General features: G+C 49.1%; 1 protein-coding gene across 1 annotated transcript in view; it reads right to left on the bottom strand.

The window, feature by feature from the left end:
• The window catches only part of LOC144798760 (polyamine-transporting ATPase 13A3-like), a 376,171-nt gene that overhangs the window by 61,955 nt on the left and 295,878 nt on the right, over positions 1-18,338 (bottom strand). Inside the window, exons 24-26 of the mRNA XM_078669780.1 lie at positions 14,903-14,945; positions 14,481-14,590; positions 100-196 (exon numbers count right to left, since the gene is read on the bottom strand). Coding sequence (XP_078525906.1) covers positions 100-196; positions 14,481-14,590; positions 14,903-14,945 — 250 coding nt within the window. The remainder of the gene's footprint in view (positions 1-99; positions 197-14,480; positions 14,591-14,902; positions 14,946-18,338) is intronic.

Genomic DNA, 18,338 nt, shown 5'->3' with positions numbered 1-18,338 from the left:
TCCTGGTTTCAGGCAGATTGTTATTCCTGACACGGACATCCCGAAACAATTACTCTATGAGCGTATATGACTCTGCTTTAAAGACAGAGCTGTACTTACGGAATAGAGGTGGAGAACACTGAGGTACTGGATGATGCTGTAGAGTGCCATGAACTTAAATACACAAAAAGAGGTGACCAGGGCTGCCCGCCCCTCTCTGCAAGAGAAGGAAGACAGTGCATTTGTTAATTCCACGGATTGAGATTTACTAGAAACCTCTTCATCCGACACCAACAATGAGCCCAGGAAGATGGTTTACCCCAAAGGTCAGAAAAAGCATAGGAGGGATAGAAACATTTTAATGTCTGGCAGTCTCACAATATTGCTCCCTACTATTTCCTCATTTGTAAATGCATTACTAAAACGTGGCACAGCTCATGAATCCACAATATTGAACGCCGCCACCCTGTTCTTTGAGAAAGGACCCAGTTTAGTCAAGCTAGGTGGACAACTACTGAGAAACTACCGACCTGCAACAACGAGGCACAAAAACGAATAGTTTCTTACCTGTCGGTGTAGTTTTGCAGCTTGAAGATCTTTCTGGATTCACTATGCTGTGCATTATTCCGCGGTCTGGTGGTTGGGTCCGGAATCGTAGTCTTTTTTTTTTTTTTTCCGTAGCCCAGGTGGGCGTCGACATCCCACCTTTTGGTGTACTTCCTGTGACGTCGGCACGCTTCCTGCGGAAGCTCCCACCCTTGTGTTTTCTCGATTTGTGTTCTGTTGCCAAATCCATGGCAATGATCAAGTAAGTGATTCACCGCTTTAACCTTTAAGGCGTCTGTTTCAGTATTGTCTTTGTTTTTAAACCCCTCTTTTCCAGCCTCATCTTTCTGGCGGAGGCGGGTGGGTTCGCTAGTGAATCCAGAAAGATCTTCAAGCTGCAAAACTACACCGACAGGTAAGAAACTATTCGTTTTGCAGCGTGAATCTTTCTGGATTCACTATGCTGTGCATAGACTTTGTAGCGGTTTATTATGTTTGTGGCGGCTGGGTGGAAGATGAACGTTGGTTGTTGTCATTTGTATATCCACACAGTAGTGCTTCGTGAACGTGTGCACTGAAGCCCATGTTGCCGCCAGGCATATGTCCTGAATTGGTGTGTTAGCTAGGAAGGCGATCGTAGCTCCTTTCTTCCTGGTACAGTGGGCACATGTCCCCTCTGCTAGTTCCTGTCCTGCTTGTTTTGTGGCAGAACTGTATTGTTTGATCGATCCATCGTGCAATCGTTCCTTTAGTTACTGGTTTTCCCAAGAAACTGTCTGCGAAGGACACAAAGAACTGCTTTGTTTTCCTGTGTCCTTTTGTTCTTTCAATGTAGTGCATGACTGCCCTTCTGGCGTCTAGGGTGTGCAGAGCCCGTTCAGCGCTTGTGGCTGGTTTCCGGAAGAAACTTGGTATTTGTACCATCTGGTTCATATGGAACCTTGACACCACCTTTGGCATGAAGTGTGGGTCCGTTCTCATCACCACCCTATCATTGTGTATCTGGATGTAGGGTTCTTGTAGCGTTAGCGCCTGTAGTTCACTCACTCTGCGCAGTGAGGTGATTGCCACCAAGAAGGCTGTTTTCATAGTCAGCATTTGTAGGGAGGCCTTATGAATCGGTTCAAAAGGTGCTTTCATTACTTCCGTTAGGACTAAATTAAGGTTCCATGCCGGTGGCGGCACCCTCTTTGGTGGTGCGATCTTTTTTGCTCCTTCCAGGAATCTCTTTACTATCTGTGATGTAAAGAAGCTCTTGTCTGTTTCTCCTCTTGTGTAAGCGACTATCGCTGCTAGGTGTACTCTTAGTGAGGATGAGCTCAGTTTTTTGTCGAGCAGGTGCATGAGGTATTTAAGCACTGTTGAGTCCTTCTGCATCTTTTTGTGCAGCTTTTCCTTCCTGCACCACAGTGTGAATCTCTTCCACTTTGACACATAGCACTTCCGTGTGCTGGGTCTTCTTGCTTCCCGTAGTACCCTCAGGGTGCTTTCCGGTAATTTCAGATGTGCAAACTCTATGTCCTCAGGAGCCATGCTACTAGGCTGAGGCTCTCTGGCTCTGGGTGCAGCACCTCTTCGTTTTGCATGGAGAGTAGGTCTTTCCTTCTCCCGAATCTGTGGGGTGCACTCTGTCATCTCCATTATCTGTGAGTACCATGTCTGCCTGGCCCACTGTGGTGCGACCAGTATCAGAGTCATGTTGCTGGTTCTGCACTTGTTGAGTACCTTGTGTATCAGAGGTATCGGGGGAAAGCGTAAGCAAATGTCTTCGACCAGCTTATCCATAGGGCATTCCCCAGGGACCCTTCCCCTGGTTGCCTGGATGCGAAGTTTCTGCATTTTGCATTTTGGCGTGTTGCAAACAGGTCTATTGACGGTGTTCCCCACTTGTCGAACAGCTTCTTTGTTTCCAGTGCATTGAGCTCCAACTCGTGGGATGCCGATGTCTGTCTGCTGAGCCAGTCTGCTTTTACATTGTCTTTCCCTGGTAGATGTATGGCTAGCAGGTCTATCTTGAGTGGGATGGCCCATCTCCATATTTCTTGCGCAAGTTTTGAAAGCGGGGCTGATTGTGTCCCTCCCTGCTTATTGATGTAGAACATCGCTGTTGTGTTGTCTGTCTGGATCAACACTCTCTGGTTGTACAGTTTCATCTGGAAAGCCTTTATTGCGAGGAAAACGGTCTTTAATTCCCGGTAGTTGATGTGTCCGACCGCATCTGCTGGTGTCCACAGACCCCTCACTCTGAGTTTCTCCATGTGAGCGCCCCATCCATTCTGGGATGCGTCTGTGGTGATGGTCACCATTGGCGTTGGTGGTGTCAGTGGCCCTTTCTTATGTTCCCCATGTTCCACCATGCTATCTCTTCTTGCACTGCATGCGTTACAACCACTAGATCCTCCCAACGACCTGTAGCTTGTGACCATTGTTCCTGTAGCCATTCCTGGAAAGGTCTCATGTGTAGCCGTACATTTGGCACTAGGTGTATGCATGACGCCATCATGCCCATGACTTTGCTCGCCATCCTCACTGTCAGAGCTCACCCCTTCTGGTAGTCGCGTCTCCTTCAGCAGTGCTAGCGTTCTCTTCTTGCTGGGGAACACCTTGTTTTGTAAGGTGTTGATCTGTGCTCCCAGGAAGATTTTAAATGTTTACCTGTGCTAGTCTCATTGAGGATTTCCCTCAGTGGGTGGAGAATCCTAGGGCCATCAGTGTGCTTGTCACTCTCTGTGCGTGCTGCTTGCAGGCCTTGTATGAACTTGCTTTTATTAGCCAGTCGTCTAGGTAAGGGTATACGTGTATACCTTCCCTTCTTAGGTGTGCTGCGACTGTTGCAAGGCACTTTGAGAAGACCCTTGGTGCCGATTTTAGTCCGAACGCCAGGCTTGTGAACTGGTAGTGGTCTTTGCTGATCACAAATCTGAGCAGATGCTTGTGCCCCCTGTTCATTGGGATGTGCAGGTAGGCATCCTTGAGGTCTATGGTGACCATTCAGTCTCCGCCTTGTAATTGAGGAACTACCTCCTGTAAGGATGTCATCTTGAATTTTTGTGTTCTTATGAATTGGTTTAAGAAACTTAGGTCCAGGATGGGTCTCATTGTCTCGTCCACTTTTGGTACTAGGAAGTAGGTTAAGTACACTCCCCTGTTCCTTTCTCTGTAAGGTACTGGTTCGATGGCCTGCTTTTCAGGAGTTCTTTTGCTTCCTCTTGAAGTAGCTCTAGCTCTTTCTTTGCTAGCTCCCTTCTCTTCGGTTTTCTGTTTGGCGGTCTCCTTTCCAACTCTATGCAGTATCCGTGCTGTATGAATTTGAGTACCCATTTGTCTGTGGTTATTTTCTTCCACTCCTGGAAGAAAAGGTTTAGTCTTCCTCCCACTGGTGTTACATGTCCGCCGATGTTTAGCTCACGTAACTCCTTGTTGTTGTATCCGTGCTCCACCCTGAGAGTTTTTGCATGGGTGGGCACATGCAGCGTGACCAAGTCACTTAGAAGTGGGTTGTTGTCCCCCTCTTCTATTTTGTCCACGTCCATTCCCTCTCCCGCGAAAGGACTGGCCTCTTTGTTGGTACTGCCAGGATTGCTTTTGTTGCCCTTGCTGTGTCTGGGTGTCGACCTGGTGGGACTGCTGGAACGCCTGGTGCGATGTTCCTGGCTGGTTCCCTCCCATCCCGTTAGGTCTTCATGACGGGGTGCCCCTCTTTGATCCTCTGAAGAGCAATGCCCCCATGGATCTTGCAGTCTCGTTATCTTTCTTCAGTTGGGTGAGCTTCTCATCCACTGGAGCCCTGAACAGTGTCTCTCCGTTGAACGGGGTGTTCAGGATGCTGTGTTGCACCTCCGGCTTGAAGCCTGAAATCCTGAGCCAGGCTTGCCTTCATTCTGTGATGCCCATCATCATGAGTCTGCTGCACGTGTACGCCCCGTCCAAGGCAGTATTGAGGCAAGAATTTGCCACATTCTTCCCCTCCTCCACGAGGTGCGCAGCCCTTTGCTGGTGTTCCTGAGGAAGGTGTTTGAGTAACTGGCCCAGTTCGTCCAAGAACTGGTACTGGTGCCTGTTCAGCAGTGCATTGGAATTTGCCATGCGCCAGTGCATTGCGGCATTCCGTTTGATCCTTCTCCCAGCCAGGTCCATCCTTCTTGCTTTCCTTGTCTAGGGGTGGCCCTGAAGTTGTTGGCACATTAGCCCTCTTCCTTGCCGTGGCTGCGATGATGGAATCCACCGTGACCGATCCCTGAATGTAGGGTGGGGGTCCTTCGGGGAATGCTTGTACTTTTTCTCCGTCCTGGGTGTGACGGCTTTGCAGGTTGCAGGTTCCTTGAAAGCCTCTTTCCCCTGTGCCTTGACGCTTTCAACATGCAACAGCACGTTAGCAAAGCAACAAAAGGAGCTAATTTCCAAATCAACACACTGAGGAAACTTAAACCCTTCCTCCCAGCCAAGGACTTCCAAACTGCTGTACAAGCTTTAGTCATCCCGCGCATAGACTATGGAATTGTGGCCCTCAGCGGTCTCCCGCTATCCACAACGGCACCCCTAAGAGCCTCCCTGAACGCTGCCGCGAGACTCATTACTGGCTCAAGAAAACACTCGCATATATCCCCAGACTTAAAATCTCTGAAATGGCTGCCTTTTGAAGCCAGAATACAGCTAAAAATTGCCGTTATGACAAACTCGGCCGTGCACCACAAAGCACCCAACTACCTCGCTCAAAAGTTGTCTTTATCAGGAGGTTCGAGATCCAACAGAAGCACAAAAAGTATACTCCTGAAGCCTCGTAGATTCCGGAAGGAAAAAACATACAAACGCTCCTTCTCAGGAATGGCACCCAGGATCTGGAATGCACTCCCTCCTGAAATGAATATGCTACTTACCAGTATGCATCTGTTCTTGGGATGTAGGGCTGCTAACATTCATATCTTAGCATTAGATCGCCGCCTAGTGTTGGGTCCGGATGATCGCACATGGCTCCTCCCCTGGACTACAGTGCGCATGGGCATCGGCTCCATCCCCAGATTGTTTTTCGCCATTGTGGCAGAAGATGGAGTGAAAAGTGTAAAGGATGTCCATGCTAATGAATAAATACAATAGTATACCTGCAGCTGCGACAGGCACCGGGGAGGAGGGCGGGCGATATGAATGTTAGCAGCCCTACATGCCAAGAACAGATGCATACTGGTAAGTAGCATATTCAGTTCGAGGCATGTGGGCTGCTAAATTCATATCTTAGCATAGAATACATAGCAGTCCCTCCATCAGCGGCGGTTGCCCGTGCCAGCTGCAGAAACCTGAAAAAGTGTTTTGAGAACAGCCTGTCCTACAGCAGCTTGCTGCTTGGAATGCACATCAACACAGTAGTGTTTTGTAAAGGTATGTGGTGTAACCCACGTGGCTGCTCTGCAAATATCCTCTAAAGGGATGTTCCCTAGGAAAGCCATGGATGCCCCCATTTTGCGTGTGGAGTGCGCCCTTGGGGGTATTGTTAAAGTGCGCTTGGCCTTTTGATAACATATCTGGATGCACTTAACAATCCATCTGGCTATTCCTGCTTTGGAAATAGGGTTGCCTTTGTGTTGTGGTGCGAAGGCAACAAAAAGTTGTTTTGTTTTTCTAAAGGGTTGTGTCCTGTCTATGTAGTACATCAACGCCCTCCGTACATCTAAGGTATGGAGCATTCTTTCCGCCACCGTTTGTGGGTTTTGAAAGAATGCCGGTAAGTCAATAGTTTGGTTGAGATGAAACTGTGACACCACCTTCGGAAGGAATTTGGGGTTAGTACGTAGCACTACCCTATTTGGATGAATCTGAATGAATGGCTCTTGGATTGTGAGCGCTTGTAGCTCACTAACACGCCTCAGTGACGTAATAGCAATTAGGAAAGCCACTTTCCACGTTAGGAACTGGAGTTCACACGAGTGCAGTGGCTCAAATGGTGGTCCCATCAGTCTGGTGAGGACCACATTGAGGTTCCACACCGGAGCTGGCGGTGTTCTGGGGGGAATGACTCGTTTCAGACCTTCAAGGAAAGCTTTAATGGCAGGCACTCTGAAGACAGAGAGATGCTGCCTGTTTTGAAGATAAGCCGCTATGGCGGATAGATGTATCCGAATGGAAGTGTACGCTAGATTGCACTTGTAAAGATGCAACAGATAGCAAATGATGTTAGGGATAGATGCATCTAGCGGGTTGATGTCATTGGCTGTACAGTAAATGACGAAACGCTTCCATTTTGCAGCATAGCATGCCCTGGTAGTTAGCTTCCTTGCCTCCTTGATGATGTTCATGCATTCTGGAGGTAGGTTAAGGTATCCAAACTCTAGGACTTCAGGAGCCAGATCGCCAGGTTGAGCTGTTGCGGATCTGGATGCTGAATTTCTCCATGGTTCTGCGTCAAAAGACTGGGCGTGAGGCGCAGTCTTTGATGCGGCACCACTGAGAGTTCGAGGAACGTGGTGTACCAAGCCTGGCGCGCCCACGTTGGAGCAACTAGGATGAGAGTCATCGCGTGCTGCCTTAGCTTTCTTGCGACCAGCGGTATCAGAGGGGCTGGCGGAAAAGCGTACGCAAATTTGCCTGACCAGTTCATCCATATCGCATTCCCCTGCGACTGTGGGTGAGGGAACCTGGCGCCAAAGTGTTGGCATTTTGCGTTTTCTTTTGTGGCAAACAGGTCTATCTCCGGATGACCCCACTGCTGGAAGTACGGGTGGAGGACAGATGTGTGTATCTCCCACTCGTGCATTTGATGGCTGTACCTGCTGAGCAGATCCGCCATCTGGTTGTCCTTTCCTGGGAGGTGTTCTGCCATGAGGAAAATGTTCCTCTGAATGGCCCACTTCCACATGCTCTGAGCCAGATGAGACAGCTGTGGCGAGTGGGTGCCTCCCTGCTTTTGAATGTAGTACATCGCAGTCATGTTGTCCGTCCGGACTAACACTACCTTGTTGCACAGATGTACAATGAAGGACTTGATCGCCATGAAGATTGCCATCAGTTCCAAATAGTTGATGTGCATCTTCTGTTGCTGCGTCGTCCATAGTCCCTGCACTGTGTAAGTGAGCAGATGAGCTCCCCATCCCTGGAGAGATGCGTCCGTTGTCAGGATAATCTGCGGCACTGGCTCTTGGAACAGTCGGCCCTTGCAAAGGTTGTGTGGAGTCCACCAATGCAGAGAGTCGTATGCCCGACTGGTAACCAACACTAGGTCTGTCAATTGCCCCTGAGCCTGTGTCCACTGATTCGCTAAGCACTCCTGGAGCGGGCGCATATGTAACCGTGCGTGAGGGACTATGAAGATGCAGGAGGCCATCATGCCTATCAACTGCATGAACACTCTCGCTGGAAGCGAGTGTTGTGGTCTGAACTTTTGGATTAGAGAGTGCATGCTGTCTATCCTGACTTGGTTTGGCTGAGCCATGGCCGTCAGGGTATTGATCGTCGCACCTAGGAACTGCCGGACATGTGCCGGCTGTAGATGCGACTTTGGGTAGTTCAGCGAGAAACCTAGATTGTGAAGGAGGTGAATGGTAGTCGACATGTCCGCGGCGCACTGTTGTTCCGACTTGGCTTGAACGAGCCAGTCGTCTAGGTAGGGGTAGACATGGATGTTCTGCCTCCTGAGGTGCGCTGCTACTGTCGCCAGACACTTGGTAAACACCCTTGGGGCTGTGGTGACTCCGAAGGGTAGGACCTTGAACTGGTAATGCTTGCCTTGAATAGTGAACCTGAGGTATTTCCTGTGGGACGGGTGTAGTGGAATGTGGAAATAAGCATCCTTGAGATCTAAGGTTGCTAAGAAGTCCCCTTGGTTTAGCAAGGGAAGAATCTGTTGCAGTGTAAGCATATGGAAGTGTTCTGATAGTATGTACAGGTTGAGGGGACGTAGATCTAGAATGGGTCTGAGAGATCCGTCCTTCTTTGGAATAAGGAAGTACAGGGAATATACCCCTTTGCCTTCCTCTCCCACCGGCACGAGCTCGATTGCGCCTTTTTGCAGCATCACCACTACTTCCTGCTGCAATAAGTGCAAGTGCTCTGCGGACATAGGCCTTTGCCTTGGCGGGATGTTGGGTGGAGTGGATTTCAACTCTAGGCAATAACCATACTGGACTAGTTGTCGCACCCACCTGTCTGTGGTGATGTTTCTCCAGACGGGCAGGAACTGCTGCAGTCTCCCCCCGACAGGTGTTAAGTGGTCGGGGGGCAGCGACAGAGAGTCACTGTTTGCTTGGGGTAGAGGAGCGGGAGCTGTTGTTTCCTCTGCCGCGACCTCTGTTGCTGTTATTTCTGTAACCTCCCTTGTTCTGTTTTGTGAACGAGGATTGTGCTCCACCTCTTGAGAACTGAGATTGTTGACCCATTTGTCCTCTGGTGACTCCACGTGCACCTGAGCGACGAAAATTGCTGCCACGAAACTGTTGTGACTGTAGGGCCCCCATGGACTTAGCAGTTTCTGTGTCTTTTTTTATTTTTTCTAGGGTGGTGTCAACATCTGGACCAAACAGACTATCAGGATTGACTGGCTGATTAAGAATGGTTGTCTGAATATCCGGTTTAAACCCCGAGATGCGGAGCCACGCCTGTCGTCTCAGCATAACGCTAGTGTTGATAGCTCTAGCAGCTGTGTCTGCGGCGTCAAGTGCACACTTGATGGCTGCGTTTGAGATTAGCTTCCCTTCCTCAATAAGCAGTTTGGTGGCTTCTTGGAACTGTGGAGGCAGGTGTTGTATAATCTGGTCTAGGGTGTCGTAATGCGCCCTATCGTAACGTGCTAAGAGTGCTTGTGTATTGGCAATGCGCCAAAAGTTCGCGGCCTGTGCAGCTACTCCTTTGCCCCCTGCCTCTAGCACTTTGGACTCCTTATCCGGGGGAGGAGCTTCACCCGTCGTCTGGGAGTTGGCACGTTTCCTGGCATTGGCGACCACAAGAGAGTCCAGTGGCAACTGTCCCCGAATGTATGCGGGGTCTGCAGGTGCAGGTCTGTACTTCTTTTCAATACGTGGATTGACCACTCGTGCTCTGGTAGGTTCCTTAAATATGTCCCCAGCATGCTTGAGGACTCCTTTAAGCATAGGCAGCGTCTTTACTGTCCTTTCAGAGACTGAAAATGTGTCGAAAAGGAAGTCTTCCTCTACCGGGTCAGCATGCATGTCCACATCATGATTGGCTGCCGCCCTCTCAATTAGTGCATGAAACCCTGCTGAATCCTCTGTTGGGGATGCACGTGCATTAAAAAGCTGCGGGTCATGCCCCACACTTTGGGTGCCCTGGTCACCAGTGTCATCAAATGAATCCGGTTGTGCATCTGGTTCATTGATAGGGAAATTGTATTGCTCGTCCTCATCATACCCCTCACCCGCAGAGTGTTCTGGTGAGGGAGTGGGGCTCCGTCTCGGAGGAGGCTGGATTGGTTCCATGAGTCCTGAAGCGTCAAGGGGCACCCTTTTTTTCTTCAGTGGGATGACATATGAGTCCACTGCTTCTGAAGTGATTTTCCTCTTATAGAGGGTCAATTTGCCTGTGTCAGCGTCGATGAAATGCTCTGAATCATCCTCTGATTCGAGTACCCGACGTGGAAGTGGGCCAGCCGTTGAAGAAACCGTCTTCTTTGGTGCCGATTTGGTGGAAAAGGCTTTCGGCGCCTCTTTCGGCGGCAAAATAAAGAGAAGTTTGTTGGAAGGCTTTGCTGGATTGTCCTTTTGCGCCTGCGGCGATGATATCGGAGCCGACGCAGCAAAGGCCTTCTCCCTGATTCTCTGTAGTGATTCGGCGATGGGGGACGCCTCACTCACAGTGGGTTTTGGCGCCGACGAGGATGTCTTGACCTTTCCCTCGGATCCGACGTCTTTGTGGGCCTTGTGCGCTTTGGACGCGGATCCCGCTGTCACCGACCCTGATTCCTGGGACCGGTGCGCAGACGTGCCAGTCTTCGATCCGTGCGCCTGCGTAGCCTCCGTGGAGCTGGCTTTGGCGTGCTTGGACGGCGGCGCAGCTGTTGACCCGTGCCGACCATCTTTCTTAGAGGACCCCTCCTCTGGCGTCGATTTCGATTTTGCAGCAGCGGAATCGACGGACTTCTTCGACTTCTGCGGACCGGAGGTCGACGGAGTCGATGGAGTAGCGGGTACAGTCGTTTTCGCCGGTACGGCAGCCATCTTAGGGACACTCGAGTCCTTAAGTTTCGGTTTCGTTTTCGGGTCGGCCATCTTAGATGTAGTCGATCCCGATGGTTTCGGTTTCGATACAGTCTGCTCAGCAAGTAAGTCCGTGGCCGGGCCCGAAGGCGGGGCTGTGGCTTGCGGCACTGGGTCTTGGGTAAGGCCTACAGGCGATCCCGTGACCCGGTCGGTATCCTCGTAACCTTCGGGGCAGAGCTCGTCCCCTGAGCTATCTGCCGCGGCCCCATAAATCTCTTCGTCGTCTCCTACCTCGTCGACGTATTCAAGGCATTGACCCACGACTCCGTCGTCGTCTACCGGATCCGCCTCGACCTCCGTCTCGGGTGGGGAGATTTGAAGATGATGACCCTGGTCCTCTTCTTCTTGGTCGCCGAAGATGTTTTCCGGATCCGGGGCCGCTTGTCTAGCTTCCATGCGCACCGCGCGCCGAAGCTTGAGAGTCTTCTTAGACCGGAACTGTGCACAGGCCTTGCACTTGCCGTCGTCGTGGTCAGGCGAAAGGCATTTGTTACAGACGGGGTGTAGATCGATGTGTGGGTACTTGGACCCACAGAGCGGGCAGTACTTAAACGGGCTCCGCTCCATGTTCAGAAAAGTTTTGCAGTCGTGTCGCGATGAGAAGGCCTCAAAGTCCGAAGAGCGAAAGAAAACTCCGCTTATTCCGGCTCCAAGAGACGGAAGACTCGAGACCGTGCGCAGACAATACCGACGCAAAAAAAGCGAGGCCTTTTGGCCGCTAAAAGTTAGTTTTTCTCGGTTTCGACAGAAAGACGTCGAGACCACATCCGAACCCAATGGCGGAAAAAAACAATCTGGGGATGGAGCCGATGCCCATGCGCACTGTAGTCCAGGGGAGGAGCCACCTATCTCAGGATACTTCGAAGACTCTTCCAGGACAACAATGTGCGATCATCCGGACCCAACACTAGGCGGCGATCTAATGCCAAGATATGAATTTAGCAGCCCACATGCCTCGAACCCAGGCTTATCTCCTCCACTGCATTCTTCAAGAAAGAGGTGAAAACCATCCTTATGGCCAAGTTCACCTGAACTTTATGGGTGTTGGATCAGAGACCTTGCATCGCTTTGTATTTTTGATTACCTGATTGTCACTTGGCATTATATTCTTACTTGATTGCGACACTATTATGCTACTCTCCTACTACCGACCACTATAGGGTACACTTTAGTTTGTTAACCACCCTCTTGATACCCCCACCCCTTGTTCTCCCTATCCTAAGATAATGGTATAAGCCATCCCTACACCCAAAGTTTTCCTGAACTCTATTGTAGCGGGATCAATGACTTTGCGCCGTCTTATATCACTGGTTACCTGATTGTATAAGGTTATGTTTTCTGTACATTACTGCTATCCTATTATGTTACTGACTATTATACTGATCCCACTAGTTCTGTTTAGTCCTGTTGCCCCTACCCCTGTCTCTGTGAAGCGCTCGGATATCTGTAAAGATCTTGTTCGCGCTATATAAAACTTTGAATAAATAAATAAAAATGGGCAGGTACTGGCTCCTAGTTTGTGTTGGGAGCAGTGTCTCTAGAAGGAAATCTGCCTTCTGTTTTTCGTTGAGTTTTACCCCGAAAGCTGTTGCTGCATTTCTGGTGACTGTGTTGTAAACCCCAATGTCATCAGGTGGCGAGGGCCTCGAAGGATACGTGCCCACGCTCTCTTCTGGGCTCTCGGTGTCGATGTCTTGCCACTCTATTTCTTGTGTCTCCGAGGATGCAGAGCCGAGGAATGTCCTCTGGTCGTCGTCCCCCCCATCTTTGTAGTAGGAGGCTTCTTCTTCTGGATCTTTCAGCCCCTCCGGGCTTCCCGACTGTCCTTCGACGTCGTAGTCCTCCTCCTCGGTTATCTCGACAACCTGTGGCTTCGGTTTCGTTGGGATCAAGAAGTCCTTCATCCTGGCGTCGAATTCTTTTTTCTGCTGCAGGATGTTCTCCATTTCGGCCTCGAGCCGTCTCTTTTTCTTCTCCATTTAGGCGGCGTGTTCGGCGTCGAATGGTTCGGCTGATAGGTCGGCGCCAAGGCGGGCTTCGGCGCCGAAGTGCTCTTCGGGTCCTTTTCTTTTGGCGTCGAACGTTCCTTTTCGGGGACGCTTTTCGACGTCTTTTGCTGTTCTCCAGCTTTTGGCGCCTGGGAGTCCTCCTTTGAGGATCCGCTGGGCCTGGGTGCAGCTTTCGGCGTCGGAGCTTTCGAGGACTTGCCCTCGTTTTTTCGAGAGTCTGGGTCAGACTGTCGAGTGTCTTTCAGGGCTTTAGGGGCCGTAGAGTCTCCTACCTTTATAGGAGTCTTCTTATTATCGGTCTCTATGACCGTGTAGCCGTCGTCTTCTCCGGCGACGTTATCCTCTTCGTCTGATGAGAGCCCCAGATCTCGCAGGGATGGTGTCTGGCCCTTGTCCTGCATGTTGGCGTTGGCTATCCTCTGCCTCGCTCTCACTCGAAGAGTTTTCGGCGTGAAGACGGAGCAGGCGTTGCAGTCCCTGCTCTCGTGGTCGACCGGTAGGCAGAGGTTGCAAACCGGGTGCTGGTCCTTCTGCGCGAACTTGTGGTGGCATTTACGGCAGAATTTGAATGTTGTTTTGTCCATCTCTTGCGTTCAGGGGGCCCCCTGAGCGTGCATTCTCCGATGGACGTCGAAGTTCTTTAAGTTCTCCTTCTCCTTCGTCGTTCCCTTCGATGGTGTGGTCTCTTGTCGTCTTTCCAATCCTTTCTCGTCCAAAAAATTGCTTTTGGCTTCTTTTTTCTCCAAAAATGTCTGGAGCCCCTTCGGGATCGATCCAGACCCAACCGCGGAAAAAAGAACCTGAAGAAGGCGCCCAAGGGTGGGAGATTCCGCAGGAAGCGTGCCGACGTCACAGGAAGTACATCAAAAGGTGGGACATCGACGCCCACCTGGGCTACGAAAAAAACAAAAAAAAAACAAAGAAAAAACTATGATTCCGGACCCAACCACCAGACCGCGGAATAATGCACAGCATAGTGAATCCAGAAAGATTCCCGCTGCAAAACTACAATACACTTATACAGCAGTTCACACAATGAGGTGGACGGGGTTTAGGAGTAATATGATGAATAGGAGTCATTTTAAAACTGCTGTTAACATCCTTTCCAAAGATTCTCAATCAGATGAAGAATACTTTAAGCACGTGAAACTCTGAACGATTACATGCTAGAGAACCGCTGCAGGGAAGCTCGAGGGAGATATTTTGGCTACTCTGAGATATTTTACGTGTTTCATTCATCAAGAATTGAGTTTCTGGTAGATGAGCTGGTTGAGAAAAACCCTGCATATCTGGACAAGTTCCTCAGTCTTGAGGGACTGGCATCGAGGATGTAAATGTACAGGAGCTGTGAATGTAGAGGTGTTGTTAGGCTTCAAAGATTAAAGCCACTGAATAGGTCCGGATTAAGTAAGGGAGACCCATGAGGAAAGGCAGCACAAGGGAGGCCCTCTCCTACTTCAGTGTAACTTGCTGTCGTTCTCAGGTCCTTTAAGTTGACAGCGGTTGACAGAAATGGAAAGAGGGCAGAACCCTGTTAAGTCGTATTAATCGATAAAACACGTTACTAACTAAAGCTCTCTAGCAATGGTGCCTTTAAGATTTCTAAACATGACGTATATATTCTCCAACATTAAGGCTGGAACACCCAGAAGTTGTTTTAAATACAGTGTAAACAATACACTCAATAGCCTTTCCATCTGTTTGATTATTTTATTTCCAGAACACGAATGGTAGAAGGACCACTTACCTAATGAGGTCTGGCACGCAGGAGATGTTTGGGGTTCTGGAGGTGAACGGCGATGCTACAGATGCTTCCAGCTCGGAAAGTGAGATACCAGCATGGGCTCGCTTCAGGGCCTGAAGACGGAGAAGCAGTGAGTGACTGACTATGAAACCAGGAATGATGTACAAACTGTCTTTAACAACTTGGAAGAAAGGAGTGAAGGCGAAAGAAGAAGTTGAAAATAGACACATGCAAGGCTGTAGAAATAGCAAAGTGAGGGAACAATCTGGCGGTCAGGATCCTCTGAAGCCTATTCTTAGATATGCTTACTGCACTAAATGTGCACAAGTGTCTGTTGAGAACAACCCCTGCACTATGGAATAGGTGACAGGAATGACAACAGAAACTTCATTTTACACGAAAGACTGGAAAGAAAAGTTACTCACCCCACAGTCGTTGGCACCGTCCCCGCACATCCCCACGTAATAGCTGTAATGTAACAAGAAGCAGGTACAATTTGTCATGAGTGGGAATCCCACAGTTCTTCTCCCAACGTTTATCAGGTTACATACACAAACAGGAACGTCAACTGAGAAACAACACAGCCCCCTCTATCTCTCACCCTCTAGTGTTCACACCTGGAGAAGTGTGGCTCACTGGTTAGAGGAGGCAGACCTGGAAGCAGAGGTCAGCCCGGGACCAGGGTTCAATTCCCGGCTCGGCGGGGTCTTGAGTCCTAAAATGTCCATGGACTCGACAATTCTCGCTCCGGTGCCTACTCAATTCACGGGTTCACACTCTGCGACTCTGGGCAATAGCTTGCTTAATCTCCACAACGGCCCCTCGCGGCGGGATGCCTGGCTTTCACCTTGCGGATACCCTGTCAGGGTTATCTCACAGGGGAATACCAGGACGGGTTCCCTAAGCAAGCGCTTAGAAACCGCTTGGTGATTTGCGCTATATAAATTCCTGTACATTTACATTTTACATTTACATTTACATTCAACACACCCAAAAGGTCCTGAAAACAAGCTGCTTACTATAACAGGACAATCAAGTTGCCACAAACTCTTTTTTTGATTCCACTGCAGTGAAATGGTCTCATGTCAAACCATGTGGGTTGCTTGTGGAACTGGAACTGGAACAATGTCATTGCCAAGCAGCACTTTTCCTATAGACAGAAGCAACCGCTGCAGTCCTAACAGTATATTTAATGATTTAAAAAAATAGAATCTATGGCGAGGATTCAAATGCATGGCAAATGCCCTTCAGTGCAGGAGCTGCAGAAACCAACATAACTTTTTATTTAATATTGTCATTAACATTGTAATATACATTTTAACATACAACGCATCATGTGGATGAGCATTTATGGAAGGAGAACGAGAGTCTTCCAAACACAGCTCAAAATCCCATTATTGCAAACAGAATCAATAAAATTAAAATATGTTAATAATGTGGCAGTGAAGACACCCATCACAGTGGTCCGTAAGACGCATATATGACCAGACTACGGGTTAACATTCCTCTGCAACTGTCCCCAGATCTTTGTAAACTTTTCAGGGCTTCCACAACTTTCGTAAATAACCTTCTAAGATGCTCTGCACCAATCCATGCCCTCAAAGCATTGCGCCTTAGGTGAGCGTGCAGAGTTCCCCCATTCTTAAGCAATATCCTGTTTCACCACTATCAAACACAAAAAGCGTGAAATGTGGCCCAGTCTTGGCAAGTCAACATTATTGGCTATGTCCAGACAGCTATGTGGGACACCAAAGAGTTAATTCCCCAGTAAAATCTGTTCTCTCATTCCGTATTCTCACCCAATTATGTAGACATTTCTGTGATACACTGTCAGCCGTCTGACCCTTACTGCAAGTCCTGATCATACCGTAATATGCGACTCAATGTTTTAAGTTTAATTATCTGCAGACTAGCCTCTGTGGCCAAGTTCAGCAGATGCATCAGTGCTGCCTCCCAAACAACTTCTCCCATGGCTCCCAAATCCATATCCCATTTGTCTAATAAAGGTTGTCAAGCGATTATCAAAGAGTGTCTTATAGACCACAGACTTACCAGTTCCCTATAGAATACTCCGGATTTTGATCCAGTATGATTTCCTGAGTCTAACCACAGGGAGCCACAGCACATATGACTTGTCGATAATGGCAAGCTGATTGAAATGAAGGTCAAACATCGATTGGGGAGCGTGAAACTACTTCACCAGAAATATCCCCCAAGGAGGAAATCCTGATCAGGTCCCAAAGCCTCAAACCGAGCATTCCTTGCACCTCTGGGCATGCTCACCACATGCACAGAACAGTTGCTCCTGTCCGTTCCCGCGATGACAAAAATTTCCCTGGTCGTCACTTTGCAAATTTTCATCCCAGAATAAGCTGCTTAAGGAAGTGCACTAACCTCCCTACCACCATATGAGAAATAGGGCTACATCATCGGGCCACTGCCAATCTGCCGAATCTAAAGGAGGGTTTCTCAGTTGAGGTAAACCTCCGCCTCAATTGAGAACTTCCAGAATACATTGAGGTTCATCAGCAGCTGGATGAGCGCCAACCAGCTCAAGCTTAATCCAGACAAGACTGAGCTGGTACTCACAGGCCCCTTGACCAATCCATGGCATCCAGGCTTCTGGCCTCACTCGCTGGGCTGTGCTCCCTGCCCAGCGAGCTCGGTCAAGAGCCTTGGTGTGACCATCAGTAAGGATCTGTCTATGAAACACCAAATTAAATCTGTGATATCGGTATGTTTCTTCCATCTACGCCGTATCCGTAAGATTAGCAGATTCCTTACCCATGACGCTCCGGTCCATGCCACACTGGGTCTAGTGGTTTCCCGCATTGATTACGCGAACTCACTGTACATTGGGATTCCTCTCTACCAGTCCCATCAACGCCAACTTGTCCAAAACCAAGCCGCTAGACTGGTTTTTCGACAGCCCAGGACAAGTTCTGCGAAATCACTTTTGAGAAACCTACATTGGCTTCCTGTAGTCCAGCGCAGCCTTTTTAAGGTTCGCTGCTTAACCCATCAAGCCCTTAGCGACCAAGGCCCATCTTTCATTGCTTCTCTCTTCCACCGATATATTCCTACCCGAGCACTTCGCTCGGCTGGCCTCAATTTGCTGTCCTCATGCCCTTTCAAGCGGAAGAGGCTTGGGGGCTTAAGATTTGCGTCGCAAGACCCCCACCTTTGGAACTCCCTCCCACTTGACCTCCGTCTCATCTCTTCTTACCAGTCATTTAGGAAAGCTTTGAAGACGTGGCTGTTTTCTCAAGCATTTGATTAAGATCTCCCCGTTCTGCAGTTAGCCTTTGCCTGTCCCGAAGCGCCAAGAAGCCGCTGGTGTACGTGCGCTGTATAAATATTTTCATCATATCATATCAAACGCAAGTCAATGCTGAATTCAACTGATAAACCCAGAATTAAATCTAGATGTTAGGGAAACAGATAGTCTTTTCACAGACAGAGCTGTACCTATACAGACAGAATATAACTGTTCTACAGCAAATTCACAATTCCCCCTCAACCGTCCTGAAAAAGGATATGAAATACAGTATGGCGCGTTCTGTAAGATCTGCACAATTTTGGGGAAGCCAATTATTTTGAAAAGTGAAGTCTGTTCCATCAAGAAGACGCAAATACAGCACCAGAGCTGCACATCATTTTAAAACCCTGTGAACAACATCTCCAGGTTTCACTTAAAAAAACAGCAAATGAGTCTCAGTCATCCCCATTCCCAAAAGAGGTTTCCACTTTCCAACTTGTGGTGAGATGTTCACAATGGCCCTAATTGATAGGGACAAATCTTGAAAAGGTAGATTTGTCTCAAATAATTCAATACCTCCAACAGCTCCCATGTTTATGTAA

Source organism: Lissotriton helveticus, chromosome 12 (assembly GCF_964261635.1).
Source record: "Lissotriton helveticus chromosome 12, aLisHel1.1, whole genome shotgun sequence".
In the NCBI taxonomy this organism is placed as follows: Eukaryota; Metazoa; Chordata; class Amphibia; order Caudata; family Salamandridae; genus Lissotriton; species Lissotriton helveticus.
Note: the sequence above shows the minus strand (reverse complement) of the source record. Positions and strands in the feature narration are given on the sequence as shown.